The 20,895-nt window shown below is 36.2% G+C and overlaps 2 protein-coding genes across 3 annotated transcripts in view; one reads left to right on the top strand and one right to left on the bottom strand.

Moving 5' to 3' along the window:
- LOC128014899 (E3 ubiquitin-protein ligase RNF43) overlaps positions 1-16,028 on the bottom strand; it is a 59,596-nt gene extending 43,568 nt beyond the window's left edge. Inside the window, exon 1 of one of the 2 annotated variants that reach the window (XM_052598597.1) lies at positions 14,715-16,028. In XM_052598597.1, coding sequence (XP_052454557.1) covers positions 14,715-14,954 — 240 coding nt within the window. In that variant the 5' untranslated portion in view covers positions 14,955-16,028. The remainder of the gene's footprint in view (positions 1-14,714) is intronic. The other variant, XM_052598596.1, reaches the window with a different exon arrangement.
- Positions 16,029-18,502: 2,474 nt separating this feature from the next.
- On the top strand, positions 18,503-20,122 carry LOC127988133 (transcription elongation factor SPT4). Its single transcript, XM_052590705.1, has 5 exons — positions 18,503-18,709; positions 19,012-19,118; positions 19,432-19,487; positions 19,675-19,728; positions 19,853-20,122. Exons 1-5 carry the CDS (start codon positions 18,641-18,643, stop codon positions 19,918-19,920), a joined length of 354 nt encoding a protein of 117 aa, XP_052446665.1. The 5' UTR covers positions 18,503-18,640; the 3' UTR covers positions 19,921-20,122.
- Positions 20,123-20,895: the final 773 nt, after the last annotated feature.

Genomic DNA, 20,895 nt, shown 5'->3' with positions numbered 1-20,895 from the left:
AAAACAAAAGCCAGAAATAAAATAAAATAAAGTTTTTCAGCTAGCTGCCAAGGAAATAAAATCATTTATTTAGTTTAACTTGTGCTAAAATAATTCAAAGTGAAGAAAAAAAAAAAAAGTCAAGTCAACATTTCTTATTTTCATTTAGCTTACCTTAACTAAAAAAACAAAAACAACTAAAACTGACGCTGGACTTTTGGTAGTTTCTAGGATAGCAAAGTCCACTAAAGGAGGTAGAGCTTTCTCACATTTGGCTCTCAAACTCTGGAATAGCCTTCCTGATAATGTTCGGGGTTCAAACACACTCTCTCTGTTTAAATCTAGATTAAAAACACATCTCTTTCACCAAACAATCGAATAATGTATCTCTTAAATTGGGACTTCAGTTGTATTTGATCAAATGCACATTCTTACTCTTTATCTTGGGTTAAACTAATTAATTTTACTTTATTGGAACAGCAGCTATGCTAATTAAGTCTATGTGTTTCTCTGTTTTGCCACAGGATTTACACATACATACATACATACGCACACACACACACACACTCACATTTAAAAAAGCTGATAAAAAAAAAAAACTAAAATTACAGAAACGCCCTAAAAAGTATTAACAACCAACAAATCCTGCATCAAACTGATGTTATTTGCACAAGCGTCAGCAAAAGCACCACAGAGGTCACTTGGAAAAGCATTTAGACGGAGTGTTTGGGAAAGGCAGGGTTGGCACAAACACAAACCCTCCGTCAGTCGGCTCTGAGGTCTCGTCCGGGGAGAGAAAGCGTGAGGAGAGGTCAGCAGCGGGCCACTGTGCGGCTCTTGGCCGGCTGTACGGAGAGCATGTGATTCCACAGATCCACAGTCAGAAGTGTTTTCTGTCCGGATCTGCGTCTACAATATGGCTTTTGTTTGAGATCTGAGCCACTGATGAAGAGTAATGGAGGATAGGAAATGATCAGATATATCCCATTAATTTCACATAAATGTCCATGACACACAGATAAAACTTCATTAAAACTGAAATTAGGTTACGAAGGGGACTTTTCTCACACACCGCAGTAACCTTCTGACCTCTGCTTACCTCAACATAACATAACATAATAATCATAATAATGTATGAATCTGCAAATTTAAACGATTATAACCATTCAGTCCTGTTTATTAAGTCATATTAGTTAAAATTGGTTAATTAATGAATGTTTAACTCACTAATGGGCTTTAAATAATATTTTTGTAACTATTTATATTTGTTAATGTCAGTTAATATATATACATATTAATTCATATTCATTAAATACTTATAAACAAGGTTTCATTTATTAAAGGTATTAATTAACATCAACTAACAATAAATATATTATTTTATAATTAAACATATCTGTTAATGTGATTGGATATGCTTTACATTAAGGTCTCTTAATGTTAGTTAATGCATCAACATTATTTTGCAATTAACAATGTTTTTACAATATTCTATAATCTTTGTTAAAGTTGGTTAACAACAAGATATTTTCATTGTTAGTCCAGGTTAGTCCTTAAATATTACAGAAAGTATTACAGTAAATATTAAAACTTTTGCAATTAACAATTAAAACGGTAAAAAATAGAATTATTAAATTGATGAAAAAAAAAGATCAACGTAAATGACAAAGTAAAACTGATTGTTAGTTTGTAATGTAAACCGATGGAAGTTTATTGTAAAGTGTAAGCGATGACTAAGCCTTCACTATGACATCATAGAGAGAAAATATAAGGCAATAAAAAAACTCCGTGCTAAAACATCCACATTAATAAAGACCTATATGCTACAACAGGACATCAATGGGGAAATATGCTTTTTGGCAGCAGAGTGGTTCAGTGTAGCTCTACCAGCTGACTAACTAGCCAAACCTTGACCTCACACTCTCGGCTAAAGCCATACATTAGATCCAGAGAAACAACAGCTTGAAGAGCGTAAACAACACGGCGCCACTGACAACAGAGGTTTACTAACATCTCATGAACTAGAATACGGCTTTTCTCAAAAAATGGCTAACAGCTGCAAGATGTCAAATATAGTCATTGCTTTATTATTATTATTATTATTCATGCACACGCAATGATAATTTAAAAGATTCAGTCACAAACATATTCCAATACTGTTGAAAAGTTTGTTCTCTGTAAGGTTTTTTTTTTTTTTTTTAAGAAGGCTGCATTTATTTGATCAAAAATACAGTAAAAACTGTCAAATTATGAATTATTATTATAATTTCAAACAATTGAATTCTGTTGTAATATACTGTACTAATACTAATTGATTGCTGTGGTCAAAGCTGAATTTTCAGCATCATTAGTCAAGTCTTTAGTGCCACATGATCTTCAGAAATCATTATAATATACTGGTTTGCTGCTCAAGAAACATTTCTGACTACTATCGATGTTGAAAACAGTTGTGCTGCTTCATATTTTTTCCATATAATTTTAGCATAAAGTTATTTGAAATAGAAACCATTTGTAACCTTATAAATGTGAATATACTACTATAAACTACTGGGGTGCCTCAGGGCTCTGTTCTTGGACCGCTTCTCTTCTCTGTCTACATGGCATCACTATGTTAAAAAAAACCTTGCTACGTGTACTGCATTAAGCTAACCAAGACTTGTTATAGCACTTGCATATCCTTGCTATTTGATTGCTTCTATTGTTCTCATATGTATGTCCCTTTGGATAAAAGCGTCTGCTAAATGACTAAATGTAAACTGACTTCAGTAGCATTATTTGCCTGTTTTTTCTTTATTAATCCTAGTCTTCCTGTGTCGGTCCTCTATGTTTGATGTATTCTAATGAAAAAGCCACATGGCACACATTATTGTTTACAAAGTCTTCCGATTGCACACAAAAAAAACATATCCATAAGAGGAAGCCAAGAGGATGCAAGTTATTAATAAAAGCATTAATCACGTAGAGCACGTTAGCGGGTCATGATCAAAGCAGTTGTTGCGCTTGTAGACATACACAAACACACTGACCTTGTGACATATACAAAGGGGAACACACCAAATTATATGACGCAAGCTCTGAGAATATGATTTTTCCCAGCAGGAATCCACACAAAACCTCAAGCAGAGGGAGAACAGACGCTGTGTGTCAGAAGTCAATTCCCCTTTGACATTCAGATGATGTTTTTATCTTTGGGCGAGCACAGATCCTGATCTCCACCCACAGACCGAACCAATAAAACCAACGGCCCACATCTGAATCTCATCAGCTGAGCTGCAAACTGACAATTATCATTCATTACAGTCAGAGATCCTGAAACACTGCTGGACACACGGTGATGAACTCCAAAGATCTCAGATGGAGTCACCGCAGAAAACAAGGCCGTGTGGGACAATGAATGAAATATCACATGCAGATGATTCTACTATTGGGCTCCACTGCAAAATATTGCTTATGTACACCCCCATTCTAATTTTTTTTCTTGGAAATATATATATTTTTTATTTAGCAAGGATGCATTAAATTGATCAAAAGTGACAGTCGAGGCATTTATAATAATCAATGAAATGCTGCTCTTTTGAACTGTTTGCAACACCAATAATGATCAGAAATGTTTCTTGAGGAATGATGCTGAAAATACATTATAGCAATAAATTAAATGTTAAAATTCACATATATACAGTATATTTAAAATATATTTCACAATTCAACAGTATTTTGTCAGTTTTTGCTCAAATAAATGTGACCTTGGGGAGTAGAAAAGACTTCTTTGAAAAACACTGACCCCAACTTTTAATGGTAATCTTCTACATGAAAATATTTAAAGGAATAGTTCAATTGTACATTAAAATGATTTATTAACCCCAAACTGTCTGTCTGTATCTGTGGAACACATATAATGTCATTTAATCCAAGTGAATGATGGCGGTCATGCTCAAAATACAAATGAAAACGAAAGTAGAAAAACCAAAATAGATCGTAAACGAAATAATCCTTTCTAGTAAGTCTAAATAGAAACAGAAAAGAGGTATTAAGTCTTCGCTGCTGACTAATCGCTTCTCCATTAGACAGTTATTATAGCCTGACAGTCACGATCACTATAAAAAAAATAAAGATGGATGAAAAAATAAGTGTATGTTTGGAACGACAAACAATATCTAAAAGATTCATTTAAGCCACAATTAACTCAGGATTACACACATTTCTAAGCTGAAATGGTGGTGCCAAAAGGCATTCAGCCTGAATAACTGAAGTATATAGAGTGTGAAACACAAAAGATCATCTGGGATTGCATGACACCACAGTTAAAAATGACCTGGGATAAACAAAAGCCCATCAGCATGTTTAGCTGCTGTTTGCTGTGTGTACGGTGTGTGTAATGCGACGCTCTGCCGCACAGACTGTTTACCTGAAAACTCCAGAGGAATCTGTTGTATAACATGCCACTGACAGACACAGATACATCCCAGCATTCCTTTCTCTTCTAATGACTAAAACAAAAGACTGCGGCCCAGTGACTTTAAGAGCTTTGCCATGCATCCACTTCATCCACACACACACACACACACACACACACACTGACCTAGCTAACTACACCAGGACAGGGTCGACAAGAGTTTTAAATACTTTTATTCAGCACTAAATTGATATATAATATAATCATATAATAAAATAATTATATAATAATCTTAAAAACTTTTAATATTTACAAATTCTGGTAAATTAAGTTTCAATATAATATAACTACAACAATTTTAAACAACATTTATTTTTGGATTACCGTTCTTCAATCAAGTCAAGTTCTTAAGGAAGTCCTGTATAATTAGACTGGTTTAGCATCTTCACGTCCACCAGAAACGATCAGATGTGTGTATTAGCAATAAATAAATGGCTGCTGAGAGCAAGAAATAAATAGACTGAATGACAATAATCTTTTATTGCAGAGTCCCCACCAACAACCGGTCGGAAGCAATCGTTTAACAGTCAACGAGTGAAAAGTGCTGCTTTAAAAACAGCAGCGGCGCTTTGTGGTGGTCGACCGATATATCGCCAATGCCGATATATCGGCCAATATTTGTAATTTTTCAATTGAATGCTTTAAACTTTAAACTCGTGATTTCAAATTATTCTGCGCATTATGCATTTGCCCACTGTCATATTCATGTCATTTTCACTGTGTGCTGTATGTATCTATAATGAGGCATACCTGGCTTTATTTGAAAAACATGATTCCCAGTGAACACAAACTTCCCAGAATACTGAGTGCCCTGATGGTTACAGTGTTTACTTTCTTTTTAATTATATTTTGATTTAATATTTATTTGTGAAAATACGGTCATCTAAAGTATAAGCATGTTTCTTTCACACATTTATTTTTTAATCCATTGTCAAATGACTTAAAATTATCGGTTTTATATCGGCTATCGGCCCCGCTGCTTTCCAAGATATCGGCTGTCAAAAAACACAAATTGTTTGACCACTAGCGCTTTGAAGGATGTGAACTTACACACGGATCTCCTCATCAGAGAGTATTCAGTGCACTGACAGACTGTGAGCTAAAGCACGCCGTCAACACGATAAAACCCTCTCCGACAAGCGGCATCCTTACCATGCATTCATCCTCTTAAAAAGTATCACCAATTAAAAATATCCAAGCTAGGGAACACCGGCCACATTACAACCTCAACTGAAGTCGGTGCAAGGAGACAAAATAAAAGAGGCCAATGAATGGAAACTGTGAAAGTAGAAGGAAAAATCCTCATAAAGATCACAGCCAAGTGTTAGCGATTGGAAATCCCCCATTTAAAAGATTCAAAGACTCGCTGATAAATCTGTAAAGGAACAGACAAGACACACCTGCTGATGGAAACGCTGACCTCACCGCTCTCGTCTACAGCCGAAAGAAAGACGCATTTCATGCATTCATTGCTCGTCTAACTGCAGCTCAAATGTTTCACAGGGAAATCTGGTTAATAAGTTTAAACCGGTGCTATTCATCTTATGCTTATCAAGAGCTTTTCACAGTTAAAATTGTTAACCCAGGGTCACTTAACCCTTTGTTAATTAGTGGTTAAAATAACCAGTATTGATTTTATGACGGCCGAAGTCAATATGGAGTAGAGTGGCCAATAGCCAATATAAAGCGTTTTGAACAGTAATACAACATGCAGCAGTTCTCAAATGCAATGTGTGTTTTATTTAACATAATGTATCCTCAAATAATTAGAAATAAATCATTTAAAAAGGAAATCTATTTAAAAACAATTGAACTTGATAAAAAGAGACAAATTTATCAGCCAATCACAAGCCTCAATCACAGATTCATACTGTATGCATCATCTATTTCAAATAAACACTTCTAAACAGGAAATAAATACAAAATGATCTGTGATTGGTCATTTAAGGTGGAAAGTGGGAAGCAGTTGACCGGATCAAAAACTAGTGGTCAACCACTATTGATTTTCAGATTGGACCAATGTCTATTTCTTAAAGAGCAAGGTAGCTGATATATAAGCCTATATAAATGATATAAAAAAATATTTCATTTAAAGATAGAAGAAAAAAAAAAACATGCACAATTGCTGAAATTAAGTAGACATTTTTACAGAATATTAACTCAATTATAAATACAAATTTAAAACCAAATGTAAAAGTGTGCAACACTGCTTAAGCCAGTGCTAAAAGTGTCCTTAAAGGGACAGTCCACCCAAAAATGACATTCCTGTCATCGTTTGCTCATCTTCATGTCATTCCAAACCTCTATGGGTTTCTTTCTTCTGCTGAACACAAAAGATATTTTGAAGAAAGCTGGTAAACAAACAGTTTCCGTTCCCACTGACTTCCGAAGCATCTTTAGACATACTACGAGAGCCAATGGAAACCAAGACCAGCACTTTTTGAAACGTCATTTTCTGTGTTCCACCAACGCTATCTTATGACCAATTCGTACGTATTTTACAAGGTGGCTTATTCGTACGAATTTGTACGACCTCACTTGTACGATTTTATACAATTTGTCTAACGGTTAGGTTCAGGGGAGGGGTTAGGTGTAGGTCATTCGTACAAATTCATACGAATTGTGCAACTCGTAAAATACGTACCATTTGGCAAAAATCGTATGAAATTGTACGAGTGTGGTCGTACGAATTCGTACGAATAAGCCACCTTGTAAAATACGTACGAATTGCCGTGAGATCGGGTTAGTCATACAGTTTTGAAATTACATGAGGACTATGCTAGAAATCCATGGTTAACTGTACATCTCTCTAGTGCAAAGCCTATTAGAGAGTTAAATGAGGGATTATCGTCTTCATAGAGTTTTATTATGGATTTACACAAGAGTCAACAGAGGAGATTAATCAGGCTTTTACAGGTAGTTAAGAGTTCAAAACCACCACAGAGCCAATTATTTGTGAAATCTCAACTCAGGACATGCTACGAGTCGACACACAGACTTTAATCAGCTTCATAAAAACAAACCCAGAGTCCCTTCCTGTTGCTCTCGTCTTCATTCAAATCATCCAGAATTCCACAATGACACGAAGGAAACAACAAGCTATTAGTAGGCCATAAAAGCATGTCATCTGATTGGCTCGGTTTGGTGCAACCAGAAGTGATGGCACTGTGAACCCAATCATATACTGCAATAACCTGTAACATCTGCTAGCCTTCAATACATCACCACCGACACTCACAGGGGCGAATGATGTTGCACAAAGGCACGTGGAATGTGGTTTGCATCATTCACTTACATTACTGATGTAACTGTTATAAAGTCCAAACGTGTGGTAGTTTTGTTCTAGCATTGTTCTTCTGTGTTCAGAATGCAAATCAGGAACCGAAACAATTAGTAAATAAACTAATGATCAATTTCAGATTAGGCAGGGGAAATGGCATTTCTCAGACGTTGCTCTTTAAAAGCACAGGACATTTACTTCTTCAACAATTCCCGAGGAGAAATGAGAAGGAACAAAACTGAGTCAATGCATGATATATAACAAGTATGGGGAGCTTATATTGAAAGCTAAAGCTAAACCCATCTCCAGTGTTATTTAAGCATTATTTATATACTATTATAGAATTTAGAAATATTATAAATTATTATTATATTAATCAGATACAATTCTAGAATGTATTATAAAAAATATATTTTGAAATTTAAATGAAATTTCGGTTTTCATTTTAGTTTTATTGTGATGTCATTTAAAAAAAAATATTTATCCATTTTTAGTTTCAGTAGTTTATTTGTTTTACTTGTCAGTCAGTTGGCAAGGCAGCATTTCTAAACTTGACATTTCTAAACATTTGACTTTTACATTTTTCATTTAATATTTGTATGTTTATTTTATTTTGTTTTATTTTAAATTGTGAAATGTCCTGAATTCAGAGTGAAATATTGTTACTAAAACAGCAACCCGAACCATTATTTTATTTTTTATACTATTATTGAATATAGTAAAATTACAAATTATTTATTTTTAGACACTATCTTTATTTTATTTATTTATTCAAAAATATATATATTAATTTTAGTTAAAAGGTTTTAGTAATTTTGTTGATGTCATTTTAAAAATGTTTACAATTTATTTGTATTAAATATGTTTATTCCTTTATATATTTAATTAATTTCTATTTCAGTTCTAGTTCCAGTAATTGAATTGATTACTTGTCTAACTTTTCAGCTGAGTGGCAAGGCAGCATTTACTACTATAGAAGTTATAAATATTACAATTATTTGTAAAAATATTTTTATATTTTCAGTTTTCATTTTAAATTTTAGTTTAGTTTATGTACAGTAATTTTGATGTTATGTTTTTTTTAAATATTTGTATTAAATAGTTTATTTCCATAGATCTTTATTTTTATTTCAGTTCTAGTTCCAGTAATTTACTTGTTTAACGTTTCAGTATTTTTTCAATATTTATAAAGTTTTTTTTTCTATTGCAAGGTTTTCATTTAATGTTTTAATTAAGTTTTATTTAGTTAATTGTGAAATGCATCGACAGCAACCCAAATCCAGTCATTTTAGCATTATTTATATACTATTATAGAATTTATAAAAATAAATATACATATTTAAATACTAAATCGAATCAACTAATATTAAAGCCATTAAAAAAATATTTGTATATTTTCAGTTTTCATTTTATTTTAAGTTTTAAAAATTCTGTTGCGATCTTTCATTTTTTAATATATATTTCTATATCCCTTTCATTGATTTTTATTCCTTTTTTTTCATTGTTTAATAATGTTAATACCTCAACACAAACTTGTTTTTCAGTTAGTTGATAAGGCAGCATTTCTGATTTTCAATTTCTAAAAAACAATTCAATTTTCTAGATTTTTTTAATTCAGTTTTATTTTAAAGAAAATCACCATTTCAGGTTTCTACTACAAAATATGACATTTTATTCAGTGTGTTACTTGCACTTGTACAGTTTCTTTTGCTTTGTTTTTTGTCAGCACAGATCATTTTATCTTGGGAGAACATGATGAGAAATGTTTGCATTTATGCCGAGATCTCTTCTGAAACTCAAGAGAGATTCTTCTTTCCGAGAGGAACATTAGGAGACTAAAGCGAAAGCTGGAAGTCAAACATCAACAGGTCGGGACGGATGGCCTGTTATCATTATCAGTTTCCAAGAGGGAAATATAGACAGGAAATCCATCTGAACGAGGGGAGGGGAGGCCTATCGGAAGCACAGAGTAAACAAACTCCTTTTTAATCATCCAGACTCGCGTCTTCAACCTAACGCTTTGATCTCGTACTCCATTAATGCATCCATCCCGGCCTCCCTATCATCCGTCCTCCTGAGAGATCAGACGGGACAGGAGATAGTTTGGAAGAAGAAAAGTGGAGAGTTACACGATAGATACGAGGCTGCCAAGACGTCTGCTGTCACGCTCCTCGTAATCCAAGAAGCCATTTCTGTAAGGTCACACGAGAAACATGAGGTCAGTTTGCAGATCGGCTGACGATAGTGAAGGTTAGGTGAGAGCTGGGCAGCCATCAGAAGTACTTCTTTTAGCTGAAAACTGAATTAAAACATATGCATAAACTGTAGAAAAAAAAACTTACATGCATTATCATTCAAAAGTTTGGGGTTGGTGCGATTGCTTAAGCAGATCTAAGCAGAAGAGCAAAATCTCCCCCGAACTCATTTGACCCATCATGCCACACAGAACTACTGTAAGAGGATCTGATCTTAGATCCGTAGCTTCAGTCAGGGGCTCAGTAGAACCTGATACGCCTCTTTGTGAGCGTTTACAAAGGTTAAGCTGACCTCTCCGCCACAAAGCGCCAAACAAACGTGAAGGGAAGGAGGAGGAAACTAATCTAATAGACTTAGAAGGAAAGCACACTCTTTAAAACGAGTTAGCATCGTTTAATTGACCCACCGGAGGCTCAAACCGGACCCTCGCATCCACTGCTAGATTCAAAAACAATTTGGAAATTAATTCTTCCCTCAACACAAGAGTGACTGAAGTGTCCAGATCTGTCATTGCATTTTTTTTTCGGCTAAAGCGTGCATGTGCATCTTCTTTACAATAAATGCATTGTCGTTTTATTGATTTAATGCAACACATCCTCACATTTAAATCATTAGGAATCATTTCTCAATTAGAGTAATGAAATGCATGATGATTCAGTGTGTGCAACGAATGTACCAGCTTTGCAAAATATGCTCTTCTTAGTATTTTTGTCTTCTTGTTTCCAGTCATCTGCTCCCGGCCAGGTTATGTTCACACACAGTGACTGACTCGAAGTTACCTCTCTCTTTTGGAAACAGGCTTGACTTAGTACGCTTTCTCGGGTTTGACAAACCTTCCTTCTGAAACGGGCCTCTGATCATCTCTTCCTCTTGACAAGTTACAGCACAAAATAAACACGAGTGAACATCGGAAGCTATCTTGTTTTAACCGTGGAAGGACGCCAGTACGCACCATTTTTGATGTTCAAGCCCACCGACGTTAATCTACTCGACTCTGGTTTGTTTGTCGGACAACAGAGCAGATTCTGGGTTGTGATTGGTCAGATGGCCTGTCAATCAAACTCCCGGAAAAGGGTCGATTCAGACTTTTCCCTCGCAATTCTGTATCGTTTCACCAAAACCAAATTAGAATTAGAATCTTTCTTTCTCAAAAGTCTTTTTATATCTCACTTTCTTTTCTCAAATATAAGAGATTTGCGAGATAAAGTCATTATAACCTTGTCTTTATCCTGTGGGGGAAACAAGCTTCTTAGTTTATAATATTTAGTCCATATTTAAATACATTTTGGGGGTTGCTGTGTTTCTTTATTGGCATAAACAGCACCAGACACAAGTTATGCTTAGGCTATGCATCTGGAGAATTATGAAAGACAACCGGTGTGGTAAAAAGACTTCACATCATGTGTTTTACTGACGTACAAATAGCACGTCTGTACTGGAATATTAGAACGATATATAATCTAATATATTTTTGGTTTAAACAGCAAAAGGTACCACTTGTGTCAAATCAAATTGCACATTTGTAATGCAAAATAAACAGAGCCTCCATTAAAGACCAGCGGCTGCGCCAAGAGGCCGTTTCTCCTTAAATAAAACATTTCCACCATCATCATGTCTGATCTTGTTTTTCTCTGCCTGTGATCCGCCGACCGGCCCAGAAAAGCCAGTCGAATTTGGGTAGCGCCGCTCGCCAACCTGTGTCCTGGAGAAACAACATGCTTAGGAAGATCAAATGGGACGGGAGATGTGTAATTACTGGTGGTTATGAAAACTGGCTGTCATCCTCAACGCGGCGAATTCAGAGCCGCCCGAGGACAGCGAGGCAGACACGCCTGGAAAAGCACTAATCCAGCACACTTATCTAAAGAGGCATGTTGCTTCACTCATTCAGTTTGGAATTCAACACAGAGGCAAATGAACCGTAGACTGTAGGGCCAGGTGACATATATTAAAAGTTCACCTTGTATTGGACTGGAAATATAAAATTAACAACACTGTCAACATCATAATGATTTCAGTGCACTTCTTATTTGGCTAAAAGAACATCTTTAGACAAATTTAGTTATTTCTTCCTCTGATTTTAGATTTGTTTCTCATATGAAATGAATACAGCACTCAATTTTAACCTTTCAGTAGAGTCATCGCTACAAACACAATTGTTATTTCTTTAAAAAATAATAATAGTAGTAAAAAAATGGTCTAGAAAATATTGTAAATATTATTTTCACTTGGTGAAAAAAAATTGTGGAAAACAGGCCTTTATTTTTATTTATTTTTATTTTTTTACTGTATTTAATTGGATAAAAAAGTAAGTTATAGAAGAAAAATATAATGTAAATATTCTTCCTGGAGTTAATTAGGCAAAAAACATGAATTGATTGACAAGATTATTTTATGTATTTCATGTGTGTGTGTATGTATATATATATATATATATATATATATATATATATATGAGAGAGAGAGAGAGAGAGAGAGATTTTCTAAATATTTTATAAAAGATTTAAAGTATATATTTTTCCTTGTAGCATTTGTTCAACAAAACATGCCTTTATTACTATTTTAACTTGATGTTATTTGTTTATGAAATATTTTTTAATCTAAATAGCAAAAGTGAAAAAAACTAAGCAATTGCAAGGCAAATACATATAAATATCCAGATTTATACATCAAATATTGTCAAAAGACCAAAAAATATAGAGATATAATTCCCCCGGCCCTAGTGCACTCCATAATTTGATGCACAGTATAAAAACAAGCTTTACAGAAGTAGATCATTGGACAGCATTCATCCCAGCAGGAGATAAAAGTCGTAATGTTGAATTCATGTGGGCCGGCCAAAGGAAAAAGTAAGGGAAGAAAAGATAGCAACTTCCCCCTACCCCCACCTGCTTCTATCACTTTGTCCCCTAGAGGAAGGGAACATTATGGAGGAGGACAATGCGCCAAAGCAAGCCAGGCCTGTTGCAACAGGTTGGCAGTGCAACAAAAAGCATCGGTCTGTGCGACATGCTCTCTGTAACCAAGAGACTGATACCCTTCTGTAAATCAGACACACATGCATGCATTATCTTTCTAATAATTAGTTCTTCCCAATTGACGTTTCTTAACCAATGCAAAGCACTCGTTCAAATACAACTGCCGTCTTCAGCACCTCGAGAGTTCACAAAACACCCTTTTACTGGGCTTGAACTTTCAACCTTTGAGTTACAAACCCACAATGTTCATTTGCACAGGCTTGCATTCATAATTTACACTTTGCATGTAGATACTAGTTACCGGCAGGCATGAATAACACCACAAAACATTTGTGAATTTGATAAAACAGCCTAAATAAACTCCCAGACTTTCACTGAGGAGAGACCAGAATATCACAGAGACTTGGAGGGTGGACTTTCTCCACTTGAAACAGTAAGAAGCCACCTAGCAACCACTCCGAACACCTTAGCAACCACCCACAACACAGCACCGTTTTGGACATGCGGCAAAAATCTAGTTACAACTTGCAACCCGAACAGAGAAGCTAAATGCATTTTGCCAATAAAAGAAATCTCCAGAAACACTTTTCTTTATCCGTGTCTAATGAAGCAATCATCTTTTAATGTGAACTGCAGTCAAATTCAAACACAACCTCATCAAGACGATCACAAACACGCATTGCACTAACTCGGTTTTAGTTTATTTTTTATGATGCAATAACTCTTTCCCACAGGGATAAAGGCTTTCAAGATCCATTTACAGTTAGTGCATCCCCTCTGGCTTGATCTGGATGGCTCTCGCAGAGAATCGCAGAACCTGCAGCCTTCAAAGCCTGAACATCTGGCAGTATGGCCTCAGAGAACAGACCTAACAGTTTACAACACCACAAATCTATCAGCTCCAATAAGACCCGGGCGGTTCTTGGCACTCGCACAGATGCATTCGATGACATCCCAGGTGAGCGATTCTGCATGCGAGATGACAACAGTTCTCCGAGGAGACACAACATTAGCGCTGTACACTATGCCATCATGTTATTGATCATGCAAAGAATTGTTGGTTGGCGTTTCTGGCACTACATGACTTGTATTATGGCCCAAAACTGTAAAATAAAAGTTATTGCATTTTTTATTTGTTAACCATTTTGCTAGAAGAGCATGCATTTGCTGTTTCTTTGGGACAAATGACACTTGCTTTTTTTCTAACAACTAATGCATTGGCATTCAGACAGTTTTAAGTGTTGTTCAGTCGTCCAAATACTTTTTTAGTGTCACTGTCTGCCAGTTTATGCCTCAAAGACCAAAATGATCATGCAAAGAACTGTTTTCTGATACTATATATGACAAAACATCTACAGTGACGTCAAAAATAAAGAGAATGTGATTGAGCGCTTGTGCCGTTTCTTTAATATAAATGACACTTGCTTTGATCTAACATCGAATACACTGACATTCAGACAATCTGAAAAGACTCCAAATACTTTATAATGCCAATGTCTGCCAGTTTAAGCCTCCAAGAGAAAAGATGCATGAGATACACAACTGGATTGCCTTACAGATCTTGCAAGCTGTGTTGGTTTTCGGAGGAATGCAATAGAACCTTTCAGTGAACAGTTCTTGAACCATTTTTCCCAGTATAAAGAAACATTTTAATAATCTAAAGAACTTTTTTCCACTGCAAAGAATGGAAAATTCCAAGAAGATGCCAACAAAGAACATCAGTCCAATGCATGACTGAAAAACCCTGAAAACATCTTCCAGCTCTTACCTGCATCAGTTTCCCTTCAGCATAGCCAGTGCTGCCCCCGGCGAACACCCCTTCTAGGGTGATGGGCCTGCTGGTGGGCTCCTGCTTCAGCAGTGACACCTTGATCATGGCTCGGGGTGTGGAGCGCTCGGACTCCACAGCAGCGGCTAGTTCCAGGCCCGTGTGACCCAACGCCACCTGCGAGGCAGCCATGAGCAGCCACGGCCAGAGCCCGGCCAGTCGCCGCACAGGGACCCTCATTGTCCTGGCCGCAGTGGCGGGCCCCAGCCATACATTATGCACTTTCCACAAAGCTATCCGTCCAATCAGAGCTCAGATAAACGACAGGAGAATCCTTAGAGGTCACTGAAACTGTCCAAAACAATCAGTGGCTTTTAGAGTGGGTAGTTTCTTTGTTTAAGCTCAGCAGGGTTGAGATTTGAAATAGAAGAACATTATAAACAATTTAAAGGAACTTCAGTTGGTGACTGGCCTGTGTCTCTGACAGAACATGACTGACAGAGTGATTGACAGCGGACAGCCTGCTGGCGCGAGCACTGATTTAAACCACAAAAAGAGTTTAATATGATCGCCTAAGGGTGAGATCAATAATATCACAGAGTTCCCCGTGGATTCCCGCGCGTCGTGATTGATAACGTGACGTCATAATGACTCCATTAGTGTGCGGTGCGCCGCGTCCACTTCAAAGGATTCCAAACATTCCAGAATGTAGCAGGTTGTAGCAGAATCCGCGTATCCTTCAGTGCAACAATGTCTCAGTTATATTCCACTCTGATCAAACACGCATCACGATCCCACTGAGAACGCCTGGAAATGTTTCCCTTGCGGTCCAAGATTTAAAAAAAACTGCGACGGAAAAAAATATACGTGTATGTATTATCCAAATAAAACCAGAACTTTGCGGGATCGATCGAGAAGACTATCAGGAGGGAGCCGTTTCTGAACACTCGTTTCCATGTTCCTAAATGAACTAAGACTTCACATTCACAAACCTGTTCGACTCTGGTTATATCTCCACGGATCCATGTCGAGAAATCCAGTCACTTCGAGAGTAGAATCCGCTCGCGCTGTCCCGAAGCCTCGGTGCTGTTGAACCGAGCAGCAGAACGCTGGAAAAGTTTCAAGTTGAGCGTGAACGCGAGTGTGTACCTGCTGACTGTCAGCGAGGGTGGAGCAGAACTTATCCGACCCATTAAACGCGTGCGCGCACACACACTCACACACACACACAAGTCTGGTTAACTACCCGTTTGGGCACTCGCCATAGGCGTAATGGTTTTTATACTGTACAAACGATAAAATGTATCGATCTACACCGACCGTACACCTAATCCTACCGCTCACACCAAACTTTCTGCATTTTTACATTATCATAAAAACTTATTTTGTATGATTTATAAGCGTGTTTCCCAATGGGGACCTCAATGTAGGTCCCCACGGTGACACAAGTCCCCATGAGTATGTTTGTATTCAGGTTTAATTCCTCGCCGGGATAGAAAAACATGTACACACATCACACACGCACACACTCTCTCTCTCTCTCTCTCTCTCTCTCTCTCTCTCTCACACACACACACACACTGCGCCCTCTAGCTGACATCTATGGAGTATAAAAATAAAGTAAGTAAAATACTTACATATAGCTAAACTATAAGGTTTATTTATTATTATTATTATATATATTTTTTAAAAAACTATTTTTTATTTAGTTTATTTTTATATTTTCTTTTGAAAAACAAAAAACAAACTATGTATATACAGTACTGTGCAAAAGTCTTAGGCCACCAGTATGGTGTAGGGTGGTGTTGGCGCAGTAGATAAGACCCGGGTTTGAATCCACTGTGAGAAACCAATGTGTCCCTGAGCAAGACACTTAACCCCTGTTGCTCCAGAGGTGTGCGCCCTCTGACATATATAGCAATTGTAAGTTGCTTTGGATAAAAGCGTCAGATAAATGTAGTATTTTCACAGACAAAAAATTGTTTTAAGTCAGTTATTTCTATCTTTTGCTGTAGTGTGTCAGTAGTAAAGATCAGTTTACATTTCCAAACATTATTTTTTGCCATTAATTGTAATCATCCAGTGAGATTTTTGTTTGCACAGTGAGTCTGACAACAGCCAGTGTTCACACAGAGATCTGATCACCATCAGTCTGTCTGGAGTAACATGAAGAAACAGAACAAACTGAGACAGACTCAATCCAGAAGAACTGTGCCTATGTCTTCAAGACACTTCAAGAAATTAATATATATTATATCAATATGCAGCAAATTATGAGTTTGAGGGAAAACCCTTATTTCACAGCGAATATGTGTTCCCTAATATAAATACATATATTTAACTACTGAGAGAACTACTGTAAAACCCAAACCCAGATAAAAAGAACTATTATGATTTTTAATAACAATTTACTATTATTATGAATTATGAACTGAACCGTTTTCACTAAAGACTGATTATTAAATAGATATTTACAACATGCTAACACTGATTGGATGTATTGACAAATTCATATTTTTATGAAGTTTATCATTCTGTTTTGGACTGATTTTTTTCTTCTCTTCGATTTTTATATAGTAAATGTAAGAATAACTTCAATAGCCCTAATATTTCCATGTGAAAGCTGGACTGAAGCAGCTTGGCTTTACTTGATTCTCCATCGATCCTTTTTTAGAAACATCAATGTGTCTCAAATCTGATCATCAGGATCTTTTGAGGAGTGTTTCTATTTCTTCATCTCTCAATCATCACTGGATTGCATCGTATTATATGTTTGGATCATTTATATCTTATCTTACTAAGACATATTATTGAAGAAACCTCAAAGTGCACGCTCTCTTGAGGACTGAGCTGTTTTGGGGATTGTTTATCAAAAGCCACAACTTTACCAGGAAGTTACTGCAGTTTACCTCTTAGAAGAGACTTATCAAACTAAACATCCATCATCATCAAGTCAAATAATCATTAAATGATCTGCAGAAGATGGAGACCAAATAAACGTCAATATAAACATTTCATAACAACATTATTACTTTTTAAAACGTCATTAGTCCATAATAGATACATCTTCGATTTAACAGATCATTAGAAATATTCTATAGCCTAAATATAAAAGTTGTGATCGTGAAGCATGTGTATCATCAAACTCTATGTAACTTTGTTAATGAAAACCGATTATTTAACGTCTTTACGTGTGTTTGTATTTACCATCGCCGAACGCGACCGTTACTGGAACCGTTATGCGCGTTCACACATGGAGTATGTTTAAACCGCATTAGAATGAGGCTCACTTGTCCTCTAAGCTCCAGCTTCAGAAGACATTTTATTCATATATATTGATTGATAAATAAACATTATGGAATATTTATTGGGAAAAAACATGAAAATGATTAGGCTTTGTGTTTTCTATTAATTCGGAAATTTACATTGCTTTATGAAACGCTTATTTTGACCATTTCGTTTTGGTCACCCTCTAAAAATTCCTTTAGAACTCATTTTGTTTAAAAAATATTTTGAAAAATCATTGAATATTTTTTATTATTATTATTTTTATTAATAGTCTTTGTGTTTTCTATTCGTTCGTTAATTTCCATTCCTTTATGAAACTCTTATTTGCGTTCTCTTTGGAATGTAGTACTGTTTTAGGCACTGCAGCTCACTGGTCACAAACAAACCTACAGATTAATGATCTAAATTCAACGTAGGGACAGCATTTGAATAACATAATATTTCCAGTTACTTATATATGACCAAAAATAAAGAACTATTTCAAATCAAGATCAAGCGGCGCGTGTCAGTGACGTCATTGCGCGTCGCTGAATGCGCGGTTGTGGCTACTTGCAAACGCTAACAACTCGTCGAAACAATCGTTGTTACTGAACATCTATAACTATTTATTTATTTATTTATTGATCAGAGCAACAGGGATGTCTCTGGAGACCGTCCCGAAAGATCTGCGTCATCTGAGAGCGTGTCTGCTATGCTCTCTCGTCAAGGTAAACGAGACATTCATCAAAACAGATGCTTTCATCATTGAGAAATGTACATGTTTACATATTCAGAGCAGATGAGTGTAGCACAAGACAACACTGACATAAACCTCTATAGATAGGCGTCCTCTGATGATGTTTTGAACATGTTATGAATATATTATGGTGAGTTGTGTGCCTGCTTCTTACAGTAATATAATGTACATTAAACATTATATTGTTAGATACTGTTAGTCATAGGCATTACAGTTACAACCCTTACTAGACTATATTTGATATGATTTCTCTATAATCTTCTCTGGTTTCAGACTATTGATCAGTTTGAGTACGACGGATGTGATAACTGTGAATCATACCTGCAGATGAAGGGCAATCGAGAGATGGTTTATGAATGCACAAGCTCTTCTTTCGATGGGTGCGTAATAACATTTTTTTTTTAGAAATCACTCCATGATCATCATTTACTCTCCCTTGCTTGCTTTCTTCCAGAGATATTTGGCAGAATGTATGAGCTGCTCTCATCCATGTAATGACAATAGGTGCTGATTCACATTTAAAAAGCATTATTACACTAACCAATGCAACTTAGGAAAGACAATTACACTGGTTTACAAAGTTATGGTGTGTTAAAACTGATATGCTATCTATCGTTGAGTCGATTATTCTTTTAAAAAACACATTAATGTCTGATTTCATTTGTGCACTGATGTGTGATGTCTTCATTGTAGTGTTATTGCTATGATGAGCCCAGAGGACAGTTGGGTGGCAAAATGGCAAAGAATCAGTGAGTATTTGAGTGCACTTCACCTGTGAGATCTTCAGAAGCAGCTATTTATGTAGCACTTTTACACAATACAGGAAAATAACAGTGTTAATGTTTTATCAATTATGAAACGACTTCAAGTTTAGCTATAAAGCAGCTTTACAAAGACACTAGTGTCATGAACAGTAATTCTCTGTCATTCCCTCAGGTAACTTCAAGCCAGGTGTCTATGCAGTAACAGTAACGGGTCGGTTACCTCCAGGTCAGTGTCTGATTTTGGTTGAATGGCTCTCTTATGACTGGAAATGACGGACATGTTGTATTTTCTGTGAAAACCTTTGCTGAAGATCCCTCGCGTGAGGTTGATGTTGTGTTTTGTCTCTCAGGTGTGGTGCGAGAGCTGAAGAGCAGAGGCGTCATCTACAGATCTAGAGACACGGCTGTTAAAACATGAAAACAGAAGTTTCTGGATCACTTGTTTGTAAAGCTAGACTCCTAACCAGCTGTTTTAGTTATTACTGATCTGTTATGCAATTTAATGTCTTTTGATTTTCTTTTTTTGCTTGCTTTTTTGGTATTTAAAACGATTATGGTTTTATAATGGATAAATGCACTTGGTTTAAACATGAATAAAGTTTTATAAACATTTTTTGAAATTCCTACTCCGACTGTGTTTATATACAGTGGTGTGAAAAAGTGTTGGCCCCCTTCCTGATTTTTATTTTTATTTTTTATGTTTGTCACACTTTAATGTTTCAGATCATCAAACAAATTTAAATATTAGTCAAAGATAACACAACATGCAGTTTTTAAATGAAGGGTTTTTTTAGTATTAAGGGAAACGAAATCCAAAACTACATGACCCTGTGTGAAGAAGTGTTTATATAATTTCTATAAAAATATCGGTGTGTGTGTGTGTGTGTGTGTGTGTGTGTCTATATATACAGGGGTTGGACGATGGAACTGAAAAACTGGCCAATATAGTGTTGGAGGTTTCATGGCTGTATTTGTGCAGCGTGGTGGCCAATCTTCAATAAGAACAGAATCTGACGGTTGAATTATCTGACAGTTTTACATAAACTAATGCAATGCACTCAACATAATGTGTGTTTAGCTGGCGCATCTGTGATCAGAACAGCAAGTCTTTGTGGTGTATCCAGGGCCACGTTGTCCAGAGTAATGTCAGCATACCATTATGAAGGATGAACCACATCCAACAGGAGTAGTGGTCCCCAGAGTGAAGCATGGGGTGAATCAGTGATGGTTTGGGCTGCAATATCATGGCATTCCCTAGGTTTAATACTTGTGCTAGATGGGCACGTCACTGCCAAGAAACCATTCTGGAGGACCATGTGCACCCAATGGTTCAAACATTGTACCCTGAAGGTGGTTCCGTGTATCAGATGATAATACACCGATATTACGATAA

This window comes from Carassius gibelio, chromosome A5 (assembly GCF_023724105.1).
Source record: "Carassius gibelio isolate Cgi1373 ecotype wild population from Czech Republic chromosome A5, carGib1.2-hapl.c, whole genome shotgun sequence".
Taxonomy (NCBI): domain Eukaryota; kingdom Metazoa; phylum Chordata; class Actinopteri; order Cypriniformes; family Cyprinidae; genus Carassius; species Carassius gibelio.
This window is presented reverse-complemented; position numbering and strand designations above follow the sequence as displayed.